Source organism: Eschrichtius robustus, chromosome 12 (genome assembly GCF_028021215.1).
Source record: "Eschrichtius robustus isolate mEscRob2 chromosome 12, mEscRob2.pri, whole genome shotgun sequence".
NCBI lineage: Eukaryota > Metazoa > Chordata > Mammalia > Artiodactyla > Eschrichtiidae > Eschrichtius > Eschrichtius robustus.
This window is the reverse complement of record NC_090835.1, coordinates 63,667,476-63,688,355: the sequence shown is the minus strand read 5'-3', so window position 1 is coordinate 63,688,355 and position 20,880 is coordinate 63,667,476. Positions and strand designations below refer to the sequence as shown.

Genomic DNA, 20,880 nt, shown 5'->3' with positions numbered 1-20,880 from the left:
GTCTATCCTTGTGGTGGGGGTCGAGGAGGAAATGAGGAACGAGGCTGTGGGCATACGGGGAGCGTAGACTGCTCTTGGCAGAGCGAGGAGGAAAGGGGACTGTACCCATGAGTGTCATGGTTGAAGCAAGTGTTTGATTTTTCCCCGAAGGCTGGAAAGATGAGCAATGTTTATCGGTCAGGGAGAAACGAGGTTTATGGGAATAAGAGGAAATAATTGAAGGGGCAAGTAATTAGAAGAGGGAGGAGGACATGGGACCCAGAAATCAAACTGGCTAGTTTACAAAGTACTGTCCAAACTGGCTTTTTAGTTCATACTCAGAACACCCCAGTGAGGATGGTAGACGGTTGTTTGTCATTATCCCTATTTTAAAGTTTAGTGATGGAGCCTCAGGAAGTTCGTGTTAAATTCCGAAATGCCAGAGAGAATTTGTGTAAATCATAATTTCTGCTCTCCTCAAGTCACATATCATTATATACATCATCTAATGAGTCCACATCTCAAGGTGACCTTACACATCCTCACACGTCACTGCATTTTCTAGGGTGAATTATATCATGTACTGATTTTCTAATTTGGAGATATATAAAGGCCTTGGGATATGTTCCTGTAAGTGTAGAAGTTTATTGTGTATAAGTGTCTTTGCTACCCTAATGTTGGTACCTATGGGATAATATTTATAAAAATGTATTAGACTACCAAGGGTGTTTATGTTAAAGATTGTTATTTTTATTTATTGTATCATTTGCAAATGCTAGGTGTAAATAGGTGAGACTGCAGAAGAAAAGTTGTAGCCCACAATCTACATGTGATTACTTGGATATGATTTTTTTTTCCCTTAAAAATAATGCCTTTCCCCACAGTGTGTCTTCCTCCTTCACCTCTCCACCTCAAGATATGAAGTGAATATTGTTCTCATTTAATATTTTGCCAATAAATTTAATGATTTCCCAACTCTTTAATTAAAAATTAAAGAATAATTTCAAAACCATGTATTTGTTACACTATTTTTCCTAATTTTATTAGCATATTTCAACCTAAGAATAAAACAGAAATCAAGTAAAGATAAGAGAAGCTAGCAAAGAGAAGCATTACCTGTAGTAAATACTTGAACTGTATCACATGGATTAAATTGTAATGCATCCTGAATTTCTAAGCAGATGTTTATATTGACCTTTATTTGAAAATCATTTAAAATAATGAAAGCATCTTCCTTCAGTTGGTATTATTTTTTTTCCTTCAGTTGGTATTATTACCAACAATTATTTTGTAAATTTTTTTTCCTAATGCAGTACATTTGGTTGATATGTACACATTTCTATTCATTCCTCCGAAGAATATGCCGACACAGATTTTATATCAGAAATGCAATCTCTGTAAGAAAGCTTTTCCCAGTATCCATGGTGGTACAGTTCCCAGTGTTTTATTTTTGAATTAGTTCTCATTTTGAAATCAGAAAATTGTTGGGCATTCATGTGTTAGGGAAAGGTTTGGTAGATCAGGATGCCCACCAGGTGAGGGCTGAAGTGAGAGCCTCATTAACGTGGTCCACGGGCTCCAGCTGTTCGTCAGCTCTTCCTCATCACCTGTTTCTAAGCTCTGGCATTAACTTGACTATATTTATTTCCTTTTCTACATGCAGCAACATAAGCTTTTAGCTCAGTGATTATTGTGAAGATGTTTCAGGTGCCTTGTAAGATATTAATAAATTAGAAAGAATGTGTTCTTTCCTATTATTTATGGTCTTTGAGTTATTTTTTTTTCACGTTTGTATTGAAAATATTTATGCCTTTTTAGAGATGTACTTGTCAAAAGTGAGCATTTTATTAAAATCCTCCCATTGTGTTAAGGGCACTATAATGGATACTCTGTGTACAAAGATGCTAAGAGATGTGGTCCCTCAGCTCAAGATGTTTATATGCTAACAGGGAAAGAAGAGCAATCTATACGCGCGCGCACACACACACACACACACACACACACACACACACACATGCGTGGCTGTATTGGAATAGTTGCTGCAGCTTAATCAAGCAGAGGAAGGAGAGAGGTGTATGTGGCTTATGTTACAAATTTTATGTCATTTAATGTTTTTTGATAAAATTTATAGTCATACTATATAAAATTTGGAAAAATAGAAGAAACAAATCCTGCTTCACTAATATAACCACTGCTAGGCTTTTGTTGTAATCTCTATATATTTTTATGTAACAATAATTTAAATGGTTAAACTAAAAAAATTTTTTTTTCCACTTAGTATGTCATACCTATGTAGTAAAGTAGAAGATTACTTTTCATGGCTGCATTTTTAAGTGACTTACAGTATTCAATTGAGGATAGATATATCTATCTTAACCATTCCCATTTTACTGGGTATTCAGGCTTTTTTTGGTTGAATAAAGCTGTGAAGAACAATTACAGAGTGTTAGCAGCTTCTTTGTGGCCAGATGAGGTCCACTGGGGAGAAGATATGCTGTGATGACTGCATGAAGAGGGATGGCAGCGGAGATGTTTTCCAGGAGACGGAGATAGGACAGAGAGCAGCAGCAGCCTAGGTGGCTTATAGCTTTACAGGGACAAGAGAGGCAAGGAAGTGGCCACATCCTTAGCAAGTGAACCAGTGACTTGAAGAAGACAGAATTCAGGATGCTGAATTTTAAACCTTATTAGTGTGTCTAGATTAGAAAATTTTGTTGTAGCCATAACAAATTACCACAAATTGAATGGATTAAAGCAGCACTCATTTTTATCATACAGTCCTGTAGGTCAGAAATCCCACATGGGCCTCCCGCAGCTAAAATCAAGATGCCAACAGGGCTGTGGCTGTTGCTGGAAGCTCTGGAGCAGAGTGTGCTGCTAAAGCTTATGCATGTTGCTGGCTGACTGCAGTTCCTTGTGGTGGCAGGACTGAGATCCCCATTTCCTGGCAGGCTGTCAGCCAGGGGCCCACATTCCTTCCTCTGCTTTCCCTGAGCCCCTGAGAGGCCTCTTTCTGGTCCTTGCGTGTGGTCCCCTGTCCAAGCCGGCAGCAGTGCATCAGTCCTTCTCATGTGTCAGAACTGACTTTTGCGACTGCATCTCTGCCTCCACCCTGAGAAAGCTTTCTGCTTTTACAGTCTCATGTAGTTACATTGCCCACATGTATACCCAGGATAATTGCCCCATCTCAAGGTCCTTAATCTTAATTACATCTGCAGAGTCCTTTTTCCCACATAACCTAACATATTTATGAGTGAACATCTTTGGAGGGCCATTGATCTGCCTATTAATGTGAGGGTTTTCTCTTGGGAGGTTGAAAACAGCTTTTAACATCACTTTTCATCAGTTTTACAGGTAAACCACCACTCTTAATTTATATACAATACTAAATTTCCCTGGGGTTTGTAGTTAGGTCACTTTGTTAGCTTAACATGTTTTAAAGTTGAAAAAGGGTTAACAATGATTTTTACAGAAATATAAAGTACTGATTTTCTTTTCAGTGATATAGAAAGAAGATAGGAAAGTCTTTCCTGGCTCTTCAACTGGCCATCTTGCCAAGGCAAATAGATACCTTTGTAAATAGTAGACTCTGTAATGAGGTTGTACGTAGTGGCTGTGACTTGTGGAGGTAAATACATGGTCACAAACCTTTATTCTAAGTGTTTGTTTTATTTATTATTAATTTAACACATATTACGGGAACTACTTGGTGCCAGGCATGGTGTTAGGTTCTAGGGATACATGTTTATTTCTGCTCTTATAGGACTCAGTGTTGCTCAGAAAAGAGAGAATCTTAAAGTAATTATAGTAAATTATGATGGCTGTTAGCATAGTAGAGGTACCTGATTCTGTGGGGCACATAGCATCATGGAAATCACAGTAGAGGGACATGATTCTGTGGGCACACAGCCTTGCATGTCACAGTGTTCTTGCAGCTTGTTCCCAAGTAGAAATGTCAGATTTCTGTTGGCCCTCTGACTCCAAGGTTTCTTAGGGATTTATGGATTGTGGATGCTGTCAGTCTTCCTGGAAAGCAAAGTTTATGATTGTTTATGTTTTTCAAGTAGTTTCATTGTCTGTAGTTTTCAAATTTCCTATTCTTCACTCTTTGGGTTTCTTTAAAATATTGATTGTCCTCTAGTTAAGTAATAAAGAAAATTAGTTATTTTACACTGTGTTAGGCATAAAGCACTAACAAGGTACAAAATGATGACAATGCTACGGGAAACAATTTTCTTAAAAAGCCTGAGAAAGCATTGTGGTAGTTACTGTGATATATTAGCAGCGAAAAAGTAATTTGCGTAGTGCTGTGAGTGGAACTTTCTGTGGTGATGGAAATGTTCTGTACCTGTGCCGCTCAACCCAGCAGCCAGCAGCTACTTATGGCTGTTGAGTGCTTGAAGTATGGCTAGTGTGACTGAAGTGCGCAGGTTGTAATTTTATTTTAATTAATTTAAATTTAAGTAGCTGGTTGTAGCTAATGGTTATTGGATTGGACAGCATGGTTCTCTGTCATATTTGAAATATGATTACATAGTCATATATTTTTTAAAGTATAATAATGGTTTCTAGATTAATGGATTTGGAGTTCCAAGTCTGAGGTAGCTGTGGACGTGGTTCTAAGGGCCTGCGGCCACTGAGGGGTCTGAGGTCCCTGAGCCACAGCAGCCCCGTGCTTCCGGGTGTGGGCGTGCCCTCCTTGCCCCCGAGCCGCCCACCTGTGCAGGTGTTGCAGGAGGTCTAGTGCTCACGCTGCCCAGCTGGTGAGCTAGGGTTCTGTCCTGGGTCTTTCTGAGCCACCTGGTGCCACGTGTGGAAATCTTGTGAGTCTAAATGTTTAGTGAACCTAAGAAGACCCCCTGGCAACCAGGCACAATTCACAGTAAAAACAAAACATTGATAGATTGGGCTGCGGACAGACAGCCCAGACTCACTGAAGGTGTAGCGCCCTCTCAGTTGTTTGTAACTACTGTTTAGAAAGTAGTTCTAAAAAGATAACATTGATACAAAGGGAATAAACAGCCCATTTTTAATTGAGCCGCCATGGTCCTTGGTGGACGGCATACATACTGTCCACAGGAGGCCACTGGGGACCTTGGTCACATGATGTAACTGTGTCCTCTCAGCCTCACAAAAGGCTGCTTCTGGTCACCCAGCTCACACTCACCCCCACGGCCTCTGTGCTGTCACCTGCTCTGTTTTTCTCACAGCAGCGTCACTGGCTGAAATGGTCATTTTTATGTGTTCATTTGTTTTTTGGTGTGTGTTTGTCTGCAGTGTAAGCTCCATGAGAGCAAGGCATCCTTCCTTCTGTTTACCTCTCTCCCTGTTACTGTAACAGGGGCTGGACCTCAGGAAGACTCCGGAATGAGCCAGTGCTGGGAGAGAACACTTTTAGGTTTTAAAATTTTACCTCTCATTTAGGTTTTTTAAGCTACTAAATGTTGAGACTGGATGAGATGGTATAATAGTTTGGACAAAATGTTAGTGAATTTTCTGTCATTTCCAACGAAAAGCTTTGGTAAAGAAATACTCTTTATACATTGTAGAAATTCAACACTGGTTTTGCCTTTTGTTTTGGGACTTGGGACTGTTTCTCCTGGAATCAGGAGCTAACCGAAGAGAGTCCTTTCTGTTTCTCTGTGTGACCTCAGAAGGACCCCCTTTCTTTCTCCCCAGTGACCTATCCAAATGTTGAAGACTGTATTTAAAAACAAAATAAAACCAAAGCTATTATGAACCTTGCTGTTTTGATCTATAAAACGAAGACCTTAACATGATGAGCCATTGTTAATGGCTGTGCAAGAGTGACAGAGTGTGTAGGAAAAGTGTGTGACGTGATCTCTGGATGTGACTTGTAATAATAATCCTCATTAGCTCTCCCCTTCTTCTCCCCTCCCTTCAAAACCTCCATCAAACCCCCACCTTCATGTCCCTGGTTCTCTCTGTTATTAGGGAACAAGTGTGAGGGGGCATCGTCGGGTGCCATAGACCTGTGATAGCGTATCGCAGAAGCATCCTGCCCTCTGTACATTGTGGGGAAATGAGACGATGACCATCAATTTAATGTCTTAGTTCTCCTGTGTGTTAGAACTTTATTTCACGCACACCCCGCCCTCAACTTTTCAGTACCAATCTCTCAGGCGACATTTCTTTATTGTAATCATTTGACTATCCTGGGTCAAAGCCAAGTCAAAACAGCCTCTACTTTTAGGGGTCATTATACTCCCAGAATATGCTAAGAATGTAAAAGGAGTATAAAAAACATACTCATGAAAATAGAGATCTTTGTTGGGGGCTTTAAGTGTGTATGGTGCAAACATCTATGTAGCACTGTAGTGTGACTATCTTATAGGGATGCATGTGTATATTTTACGTTTTAAATCAATTTTATTGAGGTATAATTTACATACAATGAAATGCACTCATTTTAAGGGTGCAATTCCATGATTTTTGACAATTGTGAGGTACAGATATTTTTTATAGAAAAATGAGGTGCAACTTTCAACTCTCTTGCAGTTCATTGGACTGTTGCAGCTTAGAAATTGGAATAAATAGAAAAATATGGGAAAAGATGGGGCCAACCTAAAACAAAGAGGATTAGTGATTGTGCTGTTTATAGTTCTCACCTGATGTGGAAACCCATATGAGCTTGTTTTTTTATTGTATATGTGCACCTCTTGAAATCATACAGCTTCTCTCAATTGTAGGGAAATATAGATTGTTATCCTACGTATCGTCTGATGGTAGTTTTTCGGAGAGAATTTTTTTTACGCAAAATTGAGTAAAATTCATGCTTGTGGAAAAATAATTTACATTCAATTTATAACAGAATTTTATTGATTGTGTTCTCGTTTGGAGTAACTGCAGGGAAAATCACTTGGGCTAACACAAGTGGGATACCATTTACTAGGGATTTAGCTGTAGAAAGAAACTCATTTCAATTTCAGTGGTGACAGCTATTGAGTGAATTTTCCTGTGATATCCTCACAGCAGGAAGTGATATATTGTAACTGTGGTTCCCTTACACACCCAAGAAATCCAAACTGCAGGGATTGTGCTTTCTAAATGTCTGAATAGCCTAGCTTATGTGGTCAGAGTATTTTTTTTAACATCCAAAGTGGGTAAAATTGTGATTGCAAAAGTGGATATTATGGGTGATGTTCAAAACCTTTGTTTCCTCTTTTTGAAATTGTTTTTCCATTTGTGCTATGATTACACCTGACTTCATGTGAAAGGGTTGTATTGGGACTTGGTATACTTTTATAGAGTGATGTAGGAAATTACAGTTCAGTTTGAAAAATGTATTAGCTTACTTTTTAATTTAAACAAATATGTTTCCTTGATGCAGAGATCAGTTTTGATTACTCGTGATGCTTTCTTCACTGCTTTTTTATTTGATGCCAGTTTTTAAAATATGATAAACTATAGCTGCCAGATAGAAAGGAGTAAATAGTGTTAACCTCTTTCAAGAGTACTGGGAAATAGTTGACGAAGGAAGGAAATGTGTTTTATGTGTTACTATTTTATGAACCTCAGAGGCTGTTTGTTGGTGGGGAGGGAGGGTGTAGAGGTGCTCCCTGAGGATGGGAGGTGGGTTCTGTCTGGCCTAGCCCAGGGTCCTGCTGTCTTCCGGACTCATACCCACCCCCCCGGCCCCCAGCACAGCTTCTTACAGATGAGAGAAGAATGGACTGTTGTGATTAAGTGTTGAGGTGAGTCATGCAGCCCCAAAGACTCCCAGACAAAAATGTGTCACACATACACACACCCTCCCCCCGCAGTGATTCAGGTTACCTCCAAGCTAATCAGAATTCACTGTTGCTTCCCTGATAGTAGAAATGGGAAGGTGTGGCTCAAGTTTGGAACCTTGATTCCCAAGCACAGTGTTATGAAAACAAGCATATTTACAGTTGACTTGAGGCATTCCTTTAGTGGCCCAGTTGCAGCTTGTATTCCACTTACGCCCAGCAGTGTCTGATCTTCACTTGGCAAATAGAAGTCAGGGTAGGTCAACTGGCATTTCTGCATGTGGACCTAGTCCTCAGGGGAAGCACTTGATTGCTTCGTGTCACTGTCCTCACTCTACGACAGTGCTGTCCAGAAGTATATGAGCACCACAAATACGAGCCACATGTGTAATTTTAAATTACTTCAGTGACATTAATTTTAGTAATATCTTACTTAACTCATATCCAGAATATCATTTCAACATGTAATCGATAGGGAAATTTATTAATGAAATGTTTTACATTATTTTTTCATACCAAGTCTTTGAAATCCAGTGCAAATTTTACACTCATGGAACTTCTTAATTCTGACTAAGCTGCATTTCAAGTGCAGCTTAGTCACAGTTGGCTGGTGGCTACCATATTGGATATGCAGCTCTGCAAAGCTGGGTTCCATTGAAACCTGCAGTGTTTGAGGTTGAAGTTTTGCACTGTGGAAACTTTCTAAGAGTGTAGCTATAGATAAAACCTTCCAGATCATCAGGTTATTCAAAGACATCTAAATTCTACTTTAAGATTAAATATTTTATGTGATAGTATAAAGAAGATAGGAAAGAAATACATTTTTTTCCTGATATTCAAGGGAAGAAAGTGGTGAATGTTAAAGAGTAGAGAGAAACAACAACCAAAACGTCCACGTGTAACAAATTGAGGCCTGGATGATAATGATGATTACAATTTGAGTGAAGTGTTGGCCGCATTGGCAAGGTCCAGGCCATGTTTAGTTCCAGCGTGAAGATTGCCAAGCCCAGTGGTGCAAAGCCAGATGAGTTTGAGTTGGGCATCTCCCAGGTCCTTCTGAAGCTGGAGATGAACTTGTACCTCAAGGCCCAGCTGCGGGAGCTGAACATCACGACCACTGAGGAAATTGAAGTTGGTGGTGGTCGGAAAGCTATCATAATCTTGTTCCCATTCTTCAACTGAAATCTTTCCAGAAAAATCCAGGTCCGCTAGTGTGTGAGTTGGAGAAGAAGTTCAGCGGGAAGCACGTTGTCTTTATCACGCAGAGGAGAATTCTGCCTAAGCCAACTTGCAAAAGCCGTACAAAAGATAAGCAAAAGCATCCCAGGAGCTGCACTCTGACAGCAGTGCACGATGCCATCCTGGAGGACTTGGTTTTCCCAAGTGAGATTGTGGGCAAGAGAATCCGCGTGAAGCTGGTTGGCAGCCAACTCATAAAGGTTCATTTGGATAAAGCACAGCAGAACAATGTGGAACACAAGGTTGGAACATTTTCTGGTGTCTATAAGAAGCTCACGGTCAAGGATATTAATTTTGAATTCCCAGAGTTCAGTTGTAAACAAAAATGACTAAATAAAATATTATTCACAATTAAAAAAGAAAACAATTTGAGTGAAAAACCGTGCGGTAAACTCTTATAGACATCTCATTTGATCCTCACAGCAGTCCTCGGAGGGGGTACTTTCGTGACCCCTTTTGTGATTCCTGTTTCCCAGCGAGGAAACTGAAAGCAAAGTCACACAGTGAGTGTAGCACAGACAGGACCAGCAGGTCTGATACCTGTGCTCCTCGTCAGGCTGCTTGGCTCACTCCCTTACTCTGCTGTGCTCCCTGATTGCTTTGGGCAGATTGGACTTGGAAAAATTATGCAAATGAGGCAGAATTGCAGCTAATTCCTAAAATGTTGCAACTATTCCACTACTCCTTATTCCCTCCCTCAAGTTGCATCACTAATCGGAAAACGGGAAAATGATTGGAGAGGTGTCACCCGTTTTTGCCAGCTGTGTCCTGTGGCATTTGTGTCTCAGTGGTGGGACTTGTGAAGGCCACTCGAGCAGAGTTGTGATGGGCCATCATGTGCTGAGATCAGGGCCACAGCAGGAAAGGTTTTTTCCTTAACCAGCTAATCTTGTCATGAGACCCACAAATCCACTTTCATATAATTTCTTCTTTTTGTTTTCGTCTCTTATTTTCAGCACTCAAAAGTGACTCCCTGTTGAAACCTAAGTGCTCGTGTTGACATTGGTGGTGTACTGACCGAGGCTTATATTTCTGTTGTTTCTACAAAGACCAGGCATGGGTCTGCCTTTCACAGATCAGATGTGTGCAGATGTATGTGTTTCTGATTTACCTCTTTATATATCCACTGCATTTCTATTGTGTAGATTCGATGTTTGTGTAGTAGTGTTTGGGAGAACTGGTTCTGTGTGGCTGTGACTGATTGTGCCTTCCTGTCTCTGTTATGCCTCAGCCCTCCTCCCACCCACCTATCGGATTGTTTAATTGGATTGAAAATAGGATCATGTCAAATATGGTTATGTAAATATGTGTTATGGATATTTTGAAAGTCTCTTCTCCTTTCAACTCTTAATTTGTTGAAACTGTTGGTTTTACAATTTTCTGTTTACTGTGATTTTTAGCCTTATTGGAAAACTAACTCTGCTTACTTCTTAACTGTTTAATGAGCAAGACAATGTGGGAGGAAAAAGTTCCTCAGATGTGACTGAGTTTTAATTAAGTTGCATGTAGGCTTATTGAACAAATGCAACAGTAGGAAGATGCTTTTATATATTTTGTGTACCATTAGTTCTCTTATAGTAGATTGGATAACTTAGGACCATCACCTCAAAACAAAACAGAGCAAAATAACCAAGGACAAACACTGAATTACTTCTGTGTTTGCAAAATTCAGTTTTCTTAGAAAATACTATTATGCACAGGTTTAGGTTTTTAAAGGTTTTAAACTTGACAAAACCTCAAATTTTTATTAAAGTCATGATTTAGCACTATGTTATTGCAAAAGGAGATAGAATTGGCTCTTTATTTTAACGGTTTTTGTTCAGAGACCTGCGTTTCAGGACCTACCTGCCCAGTTTCAGCTCTTTTTCCCCCTTGCCTCTGCTTGTCTCTTTTGCCACCTAACCCAACATCTTTGTCTATAAACTGTGAAATTTCCTTGGCTTTGCTTGTGTCTTTCTGCCTGTCCATCTGATATGTGCTAACCCTCTAGATGCTGAGAAAAACAGACTTTTTTATTGTCCCCAAATGTCACCTCCTTATCACATGCTTACTTTTAACAACCCTCCAACAGCCCTAATAAACTCATATCATATACTTTTCTGAACCGGGTCAAAATTTAAGAATGTTTTAATACATATAAAATTGTTCAACTATGAATGGTAAGAACACTAAAACAACCAGGCCTGTGACTTTTCAGTTATTCCTTGACTGTGGTCTCCTGCTCTTCCCCTCTGCTGCCCAGGCCCGTCTTCTCCCTGATGGTCAACCTCCTCTCCTTCGGCCTTGAGCTGGTCCCGCTGGCTTGGCAGGCATCTGCTCAGTCATCTCAGCAGCGTTCTCACGACACTCAGAATCCTGGATGCTGTTCCTGGGCGGCTCCCTCTGAGGCGCCCTTTCGGGGCTGCATGCGGTCTGTCCTCCTCCCCTTGCTCTGAGAAGGGCCTGTTCTCTGCGGCCTTGTTGGGGCTCTCATCACCTCATCACGTTGTACTGTTTGGGTCATCTTTGGGTCCGTCACTACTTTGTGACTCTTCCTTGGTCACAAAAGTGCTTGATGAGGGATTGAGGAGCTGTACAGAGACTCTTGAAAGCCTTTTTAAAAAAGGTAATTAGAAAAGGACAACGACTGGGATGTAGAAGAAGTCTTTTATAGAGAGCCTGACAATCTAATGGTGTTTAAAAAAGTAAGGCTTGTCCTGGGTTTGCTGCGTTTCTCTAGTTCTGTTTGGGGAGTGAAGGTGTTTGTGTTGCTTGTACAGTGCTGTGTAATTGCTACATTTTAGCAAACACACACTGTCGCCTTTCACCACAGACAGTGTTCTAATATAACTCAATATTCATGGACCCGCATCTTTATTGTTTTCACCACTTTTCTGGCTTTTTGGTGACGTGAAAAAAATGATACCATTTTACCTTTAGTGCCTTTCACCTGATATTCTAGCAAATAGAAGATAAATTAGCATGCAGGATGGAAATAAATCACTATAGCTCCTAATCCCTTACTGTTCACATTTATGGATGAATAATTAATGCATAGTTTGACTTATGCTTTTTCTTTTTTACTTGTGGCAAATTAGTGGCTAAACTGAGAATTAAATCAAATCTTGACTTTTTAAGATTCTCTGATTAATCAAAACTTCCTCTTTATATTTGGCAGGATAGTGATTAGTGACATAATTTGAATTTTGTGGCCCATTAAAATGTTTTTTGGTCCGCTGTGTTAAAAAAAAATGACATTTGTGTTACATCTCAATTTATTCTCTTATGGAAGGTTAGAAGCAGGAAAGCTTTTATGCTGACTAAATCCCCTTTGTTAAAACTGTACGTCAGTGACAGTGTTCCTTAAAGCGGTGATTATTTAAAATGAGTTGAAAACAGTATTTTCTGCTGGGTTTGTGTGTGTGTGTGTATTGAACCAATTAGAAATTGTTTTTACTGTTAAAAATTACAGTAAAAATTTTTTAAGAATTAAAAAAAGTTATAGTTTTTATTACTTTTTCTATTTCCCCAGTACCATGATTAAGAAATGTTTGTTCATAAAATTGACCAAGTTTTTAAAATCATGAAACTAAGACTATCTTTTGACAGTTCATTATGTATGTTTTTGCTCATTAGTCTAGCAGCTGCATTCATTTGGAAGCTGTGTGATATGAAGCTGCCACCGGGCTCTGAGGGTGGTAGAAGGTGCCTTACCTGTCCTGGGGGCTGTTAGGAGTCTCATCTCGTAACATCCCTGGGCACTTCCAAGTAAAAGCCAGAGGTCCAGTCTCACAAGCTAATGTGAATTGTTATTAAGGATTTTTAAAAAAAATAAATTTATTTATTTATTTATTTATTTTTGGCTGCGTTGAGTCTTCGTTGCTTTCCCCGGGCTTTCTCTAGTTGTGGTGAGCGGGGGCTACTCTTCATTGTGGTGCGCGGGCTTCTCATTGTGGTGTCTTCTCTTGTTGTGGAGCACGGGCTCTAGGTGCGCGGGCTGCAGTAGCTGTGGCTCGCGGGCTCTAGAGCGCAGGCTTAGTAGTTGGGGCGCACGGGCTTAGTTGCTCTGCGGCATGTGGGATCTTCCCAGACCAGGGCTCAAACCCATGTCCCCTGCGTTGGCAGGCAGATTCTTAACCACTGCACCAGCAGGGAAGCCCCAAGGATTTTTTTTCTTTTGTGGCAGCACTATTTGTTCCTTCTTCTTTTACCTTGATTGCCTTCCTTTCTACATCTATTGCCATTACTTTACTGCAGGTCTTTACAAAAACTTCTCTTGCCCGGAATATTGCAATATTCTTCCACCTGGTTTTCCATTTCCCAATCCCTCCCTTTCTAGTAATTTCTCTATACTGCTTTCTTTCTCGAGTATAAACCTGATTATGTGAATTCTTGTCCAAAATCTTTTTATGGTTCTTTCTGCCTGCAGATCATTGGATACACTGCTTCTCATGATTTGTCTTTCTTATATCTGAAAATCCTTCCCCTTGGCTTCATCTATCCATAACTGTTCAAGTATGTATTAAATAGCTGTGACGTACCAACTCCTTTAACCAAGATATAAGTTATCCTTTCTGATTCTGAATGAGTGGAAGAGGAATCTCATTCCCAATTCTTATGCTTCAGTTCTTCATTTCTGTCACTTTTCTTCCAGGGTTCCACACTTGCCCTTACTGGGTTGGCTGGTGACCATCTTCTTGTCTATTTATAATATTTTTAGAAGTATGATGTCTGACGGTTTCCTTATATTCTCTCTGTAGTTATTTATACCCAGTAAATTCTTTGCATTTATCATTGCTACCATTCTCTTTCTTACTTTTTTTTCTTGGAATTTGGTCCTTTTGCATATTCTATTAAAACTTTGAGGACCAAGCATTTTATACTGACATTCAGGCAAACATATGTGTCCTCTTTATACATCTTCTCTTTGTACTTTGTATACTGCATTAATCTGGGCTGAGAAAACTACTCAGTGACTATAATCATGTTTGTACATCATTTTACCATTTATATAGGACTTTTGTATTTGTTCATCTATTTGAGCTGAACGATCCTGTTAGATGATTGTGATCAATTTATAGCCTAAGAAACGAAAGCTTACAGGGGTCAATGGAGTGGGCTAGCATCTCCCAACTGGGGGATGACTCCTCTACAGGATCATGCTGCCTCCCTTGCCATCCTGTTTTGTTTTGTTTTGTTTTTTGTGTTCCTCTGTACTTACTGGTCAAGACTGCAGTTGCTCTGTGTACTGGAATATGCTTTACTGATTTTAATTAGCACTTTGAATTTATTATTTCATTTGATCTCCCCAGGATTTCTGTTAGTTAGGCAGGCCTGGCCTTATTAATACCATTTTATAAATGAGAATAGTGCAGATTACCAGTTTGCCAAACCAGTGATTTAAAGAACAAAAACAAAAGCAAGTCTTCAGACTCATAGCCTATGCTGTTTTCACTGCCCTGTGTGCAAGACATATTGGGAAGTGAAATATGTTTTTATTTTGGGGGATTTCACTGAAACAATTCTCTGGTTGTGTTCTGTATTAAAATGTAAAATATTAAAATTAAATGGCACCTGTTGGTTTAACTTAACATGAGTTTTGTGTGGCATGGCACTACTATGATAAGGGGAATGGATAGAGTCCAGTGATATGCTGTCAGAAATTTGTTACTGGAGGGAGAAATAATACCAAAGGCAAGAAGATGTGTTTTAGGTACAGGATCATTCTGTGTCACTCTCTGGCATTCTGCTTGTCCTGCTCTCAGAGTGATTCTCAGGCCATTCTTAGCCCATGGAGGGAGGACTGTCGGAAGGGGACATCTACACTTGTGACAGTCTCCTTGCCAGTGGCTGCAACGTCCCGAGATATCCAGTAGTTTTGCTTCATAATCCGTACCCATTGTTTAATCAATAACCTGATTGATTGTAGGAACAACAGCCTTTCTACAGAGCATCTTGAGGGTGTACGTTATCCAGCAGCAAGAAGCTATAGTGCTGAGCAGGTAGAAAGTAGAACATCCAGAATCTCTTGTTATTGTAATGATACTTTACTCCAGAACTTCCCTTTAGTTGTAGAGTCTGCATAAACCACAGTTTGACTATGGTTTTCTATGTAACCTTGCACCTGTTCTTCGCCACGTGGTCCCTGAATGTCTGCATCTGAGTCAGTGTTGATGGAGCTATGGGTGTGTAGTTGTGTCAAGGAGATGATAATGTACACAGGTGGAGGGCTTTAAGTAGTATGTGCCATGTTATATTTCCTAATTTCTAAATAATACAAGAGGAAAATGTATCACAGGGAAGAGAATGGCATGGTATAGTGAAGAAACAGGAAGTTGGGAGTCAGAAAGTTTGAGTTCCTGCTGCACTGCTGACTTGCTCTCTCATCTAACAAGTTCCTCACTTCTCAAATGTAAAATAAACCTGCTCTCTTGGGGCTGTTGTGAGGATGTAATTAGAGGATATAGATAAGGACTCTTTGTACATGTAAAGTGCTGTTCACATGTTACTTATTTTAATGAATAGTGATTACTATATGTCAGGTCCTTTAACAAAAGGTATTTCAATTCTGACCTCCTGTCAACACTGCAGGGCAGGCACTGTCATCTCCATTTGACGGACAGGGATTCTGGGGTGTGGAGAGTCTAGATGACTCACTCAAGGGCCTACTGAGTGATGGCTCTGGACGTAAGCCCCCATTTAGTCCTAGCTCTGCTGCCATGCCGTTATAAGGGGTCAGTGGGAGAGGTGTTAACTAGTTAACAACAACTTGCATATTGCTTCCAAGAAATGGAAATGGCACCCTAGATTAGGAATCGGGAGATCCAGATGAGCACTGTATTTCTGTATTAATTTTGGGAAAGTTACTTAAATGTATTCTATTAAACACCTTTAAAACACTTGGCTATGTTTTTCCTAAGGTATGTGTAAAATGTTTTCTCTTTGTGACTTTATATCAGAATTTTAAAGATTTCCTTTGAAGTGATCAAAATATGTTTTACATATCCTATTTTAATATTTTGTTCTTTTTATTTTTAGTCATTCGTACACTGGTCAAGACTACAGTACACAGGGAAATGTTGGGAAGGTTTCTTTAGATCAGATCGATTCGGTAAGCATCTCATCCTTTTCAACTTAAACCTTTGTCAATGGAGAAAGCACAGATTTTCTTCAACTAAAGATTATTTTGCGGGTGGGGAGATGGGAGAGAATGTTGTTTCATTGCTTGCCAATCATTTTTAAAAGAAATCCCATGTGCTATACATATGATTTTTTTTTTTCATCATAGGAAGACCAAAAAATCAGAAAATTATTTGTAGTCTGATAAAAACAGAATTTAATCAGTTTTCCAAAGGGGGAATTCTTTTTAAGTGATGACAGCTAAATAGTGTTTATTGTTTATATTTAACTACCATATACATTTAGTAAAGGAGAAATGGAAAATACTAAGTATATCCATTTGCTAGGGCTGTTGTAACAAAATACCACAGTCTGGGTGCCTTAAACAACAGAAGCTTATTTTCTCACAGTTCTGGAGGCGAGAATTCCATGATGAAGGTATCAGCAAGTTTGGTTTCTCCTGAGGCCTCTCTCCTTGGCTTCTAGGTGGCTGCTCATCCCCGTGTCTCTTCCTCTGCTTAGAAGGGCCCCAGTCACCTTGGACCAGGGCCCCACTCCCATGAGCTCATTTAACCTTGATTACCTCCTTACAGGTCCCAGCTCTAAATACAGCCACATTCTGAGGTCGTGGGTTTAGGACTTGGCATATAAATTTGAGGAGGATACAAAATTTATTCCATGACACTAAGGGTAGGCTCCCATCTTGTGTTGCCACCAGATTAGTAGGCAGCTCATTTCAGCTTCACTTTGTGGCTCCATAGGAGAATGAAAGAGTGCACACTTTACTATACTTTTACTTTATAGAATTTCTCTTTAATACATTGTAGAATTTCTGCATTACCCAAAAAAGGGAAACTGAGTCAGCCATAATTAATCTTTGTTTAGACAATTACCAAATTACTTTAAATAAATTAAAAATACACAGGTGAGGTTTTAATGCTTGGAAACAAGAGTTATAATGGTGAGTAGGGGGAGACTCTGAGCTTTTGGAGTCTGGAATGAATAGGTCATCTTCCTATGAAAAATTATAATCAAGTAGAAGTTGTTACTGTGAAAGATGAAGAAGCAGCCTGGTCAGTCAAGGGAGCAAAGTGAGACCTGCCCCTGCTCACGGGCGAAGTTGAACCTGCTGAGGAGCCCGTGAGAGGTGGGAGTTAAGTCTCGGGAGGAGGATGCTTGAGGAGGTCAGGGAGAACGCAGTTGAGACCATAGATGAAAAAGGTTTCCTTTTTTTAAAATAAATACATAAATAAATAAATTTATTTATTTTTGGCTGCATTGGGGTTAGTTGCTGCGGCGAGCAGAGGCTACTCTTTGTTGTGGTGCGCAGGCTTCTCATTGCGGCGGCTTCTCTTGTTGCAGAGCACAGGCTCTAAGCATGCGGACTCAGTAGTTGTGGCATGCGGGCTCAGCAGATGTGGCTCGCAGGCTCTAGAGCGCAGGCTCATTAGTTGTGGCGCACAGGCTTAGTTGCTCCGCGGCATGTGGGATCTTCCCAGACCAGGGCTGGAACCCATATCCCCTGCATTGGCAGGCAGATTCTTAACCGCTGTGCCACCAGGGAAGTTCAAAAAAGGTTTTCTTTTAATTGTTAATTTCTTGAACACATTTATTTGAATTCACATTTTGAGAACCATTTCTCTTATTTTTATGTTTTACTTTGTATTGGGGTTATTTTAAAAGTTCATCTATGATTCACCAATTGTACTTTTGAACATTTATCCCAGGAAAATGAAATCTTAGGTTTACATGAAAACCTGTACACTCATTTGTTTGAAATAGCCCCAAACTGGATACAACCCAAATGTCCTTCAACGAGTGAATGGTTAGACAAATGGTGTACAGCCACACCGTGGACTATTGCTCAGCCATAAAAAAAAAACGAGCTATTGATACCTGCAACAACTTAGATGAATTTTGTGGGAATGCTGAGTAAAAAGCCACTCTCAAAACAAACTATAGGATTCTATTTGTATAACACTCTTGAAATGACAAAATTATAGAGATGGAGAACGATTAGTGGTTGCCAAGGGTTAGGGAATGGCGGGGGGCAGGGTACAGAAGATGGGAGGTTATAAAATGGACACATGAGGGATCCTTGTGGTGGGGGATGCATGAACCTACACATGTGAAAAAATTACATAAAATTATATACACATGTACACAGAAATGAACACGTGAGTGTAACTGAGAAAATCTAAGACTAGTGTATTGTATCAGTGTCAGTATCTTGGTTGTAATAATATACTACAGATTTGCAGGATATTATCTTTGGGGGATACCAGGTACATGACATCTCTTTGTATTATTTCTTGCAACTGCATAGGAATCTACAGTTATCTCAAAAGAAAACGTTTAATTAAAAATTATAAAAAGAAAAGAAATAGGTGAAATAAATTTTAATAATATGTTTTATTCAACGCAATATATCTAAAATATTATCATTTTGACATGTAATCAATATTAAAATATTAATAAGAAAAAGAATTTGTAATCACAGTGAGACAGTAATAACTTCCTTATGGTTTTTTGTTTTTATTCCAATTAAACTGAATTTATGATTTGCAAATTAGATTGATTTTTGCAACAAATATTGTGGGGGACCTGATAAATAACAAAACACTCTTTTTCCTTGTAGCTTTCTACGAAATCCTTCCCACCTTGCATGCGTCAGCTACATAAAGCCCTGCGGGAAAATCACCATCTTCGTCATGGGGGCCGCATGCAGTACGGCCTCTTCCTGAAGGGCATTGGCCTAACCTTGGAACAGGCATTGCAGTTCTGGAAGCAGGAATTTATCAGAGGAAAGATGGATCCAGACAAGGTAATTTTGAAAAATCAGAGCAGAAACTGAAATTCTAATTTGGTCTGAAGACTAAAAGGTTTGTTTTTTGAATATGCCCCGAAATGTAGTTGAAAATTCTGTAAGTGTGTCTACAGTTTCATTTAGGTAAAAAGAAACTCACGTATTAATTTAATAGTTGTTCAACAAAAGATTGGGAAAGTGGATTCAGTTTAAAGGGTAAGATTGAAACAGCAATGTAAGATGTAAAATAATGCTTGAATGAAGAGTCGTCTTCTTGGTAGGTAAACTGCCAGTAGTTGTTATAACTGAAATTGCGTTCTGAGTTGTATTTCTGTAGGAATGTGTGTGTGTGTGTGTGTGTGTATGTAATATGTATAGACATATATACATACGTGCACATGTAATGTTATTTTCAGGACCGAGAAATATTGAGAAGAAATAAAGTGAAAACAGTTTAGAATGCATTCTGTTGTGTTATGTGGAATCTTTCACAGGGAATTTTTATTTTTATTTATTTTTATAAATTTATTTATTTATGTATTTATTTTTGGCTGCATTGGGTCTTGATTGCTGCACGCGGGCCCTCTCCAGTGGCGGTGAGCGGGGGCTGCTCTTCGTTGTGGTGCGCGGGCTTCTCATGGTGGTGGCTTCTCCTGTCGCGCAGCACGGGCTCTAGGCGTGCGGCCCTCAGTAGATGTGGCATGCGGGCCCAGCAGTTGTGGCTCTTGGGCCCCAGAGTGCAGGCTCAGCAGCTGTGGCACACAGGCCCAGCCACTCCGCGGCACGTGGGATCCTCCCGGACCAGGGCCTGAACCTGCGTCCCCTGCATTGGCAGGTAGATTCTCAACCACTGTCCCACCAGGGAAGCCCATCACAGGGAATTTTTAGATAGACGTTTATCACTGTAAACCTGAGAACTGCCTTTAAATCTGTTCATACTTCTCAGATTCCCACTCCTATTCCTTATTTCTCTTAAGTAGGACTAGCTAATAACGTTATGGTTTCTCGTCCCTTCTATGGCTTAGTACTGTGGGATGAAGCACATTTTTTATTGTTTATTTCTTGTTTGTTTCTTCTTAGGGAAGATAAACTATAGGACAAAGAATATTTACCAAGTACATTTTATAATGACCCTTTATTATGTCTTGTATCAGTTTGCTCGGGCTGCCGTAACAAAATACCACAGACCGGGTGCCTTAGACAACAGAAATGTATGTCCTCACAGCTCTGGAGGCTGGAAGTACACGGTCCAGGTGTGGGAGGATTTGGTTTCTCCTGAAGCCTCTCTCCTGGCTTCCAGCAGTTGCCTTCTTGGCTGTGTCCTCACGTGGCCTTTTCTCTGTGTGTCCACCTCTCTGGTGTCCCTTCCTCCTCTTAGAATGACCCCAGTCCTGTTGGATTAGAGTTCCACCATTATAACCTCATTTAACCTTCATTACCTCTTTAAATGCCCTATCTCCAAATACAGTCACATTGGGAGTTAGGGCCTCAACAGATGAATTTTAGGACACAGTTCAGTCCATAACACGTCTCTAGCTTTATACTTTTTTAAAAAGTTCAGCCTCTTTTATAATATATTATAAAAAGCTCTTGCAGTTTTTACGGATTTGTTTTAAAAACTGTTTTCATTGATAACTGTCCGTAGAAGCTTAAATTTATCATTGAATAGAGTTTTCTTTAAACATGATTTTGGATAATGTTTATTAAATAATAATAAATCAAATAATTCTGGATAATGTTATATTTCTTTTATTTTAAAGGTAACATATTCTGATTATCAGAAGTATGAAAAATACAGAAAATTCTCCCATCATTTTCTCATTCATAAATAATTACTGTCAACATTTTAGTCTTTCTCTTTAGTCTAGATAGCTAGATATCATTGTTTTTTCCCATTTAAAAAATTAACATTATATTATGATCATTTTCCCAGGTTGTTGAATCATTTTTGAAAATATCATTTGTGTTAGTTGCATGACAACACATCATTTGAAAGTGCTATAATTT

At 39.5% G+C, this 20,880-nt stretch overlaps 1 protein-coding gene and 1 pseudogene across 2 annotated transcripts in view; both read left to right on the top strand.

The window, feature by feature from the left end:
- The window catches only part of PRIM2 (DNA primase subunit 2), a 282,564-nt gene that overhangs the window by 173,812 nt on the left and 87,872 nt on the right, over nucleotides 1-20,880 (top strand). For both annotated transcript variants that reach the window (XM_068557727.1, XM_068557728.1), the window contains exons 9-10: nucleotides 15,987-16,059; nucleotides 18,706-18,891. In XM_068557727.1, coding sequence (XP_068413828.1) covers nucleotides 15,987-16,059; nucleotides 18,706-18,891 — 259 coding nt within the window. The remainder of the gene's footprint in view (nucleotides 1-15,986; nucleotides 16,060-18,705; nucleotides 18,892-20,880) is intronic.
- Nucleotides 8,706-9,298, top strand: LOC137773259 (small ribosomal subunit protein eS7-like; annotated as a pseudogene).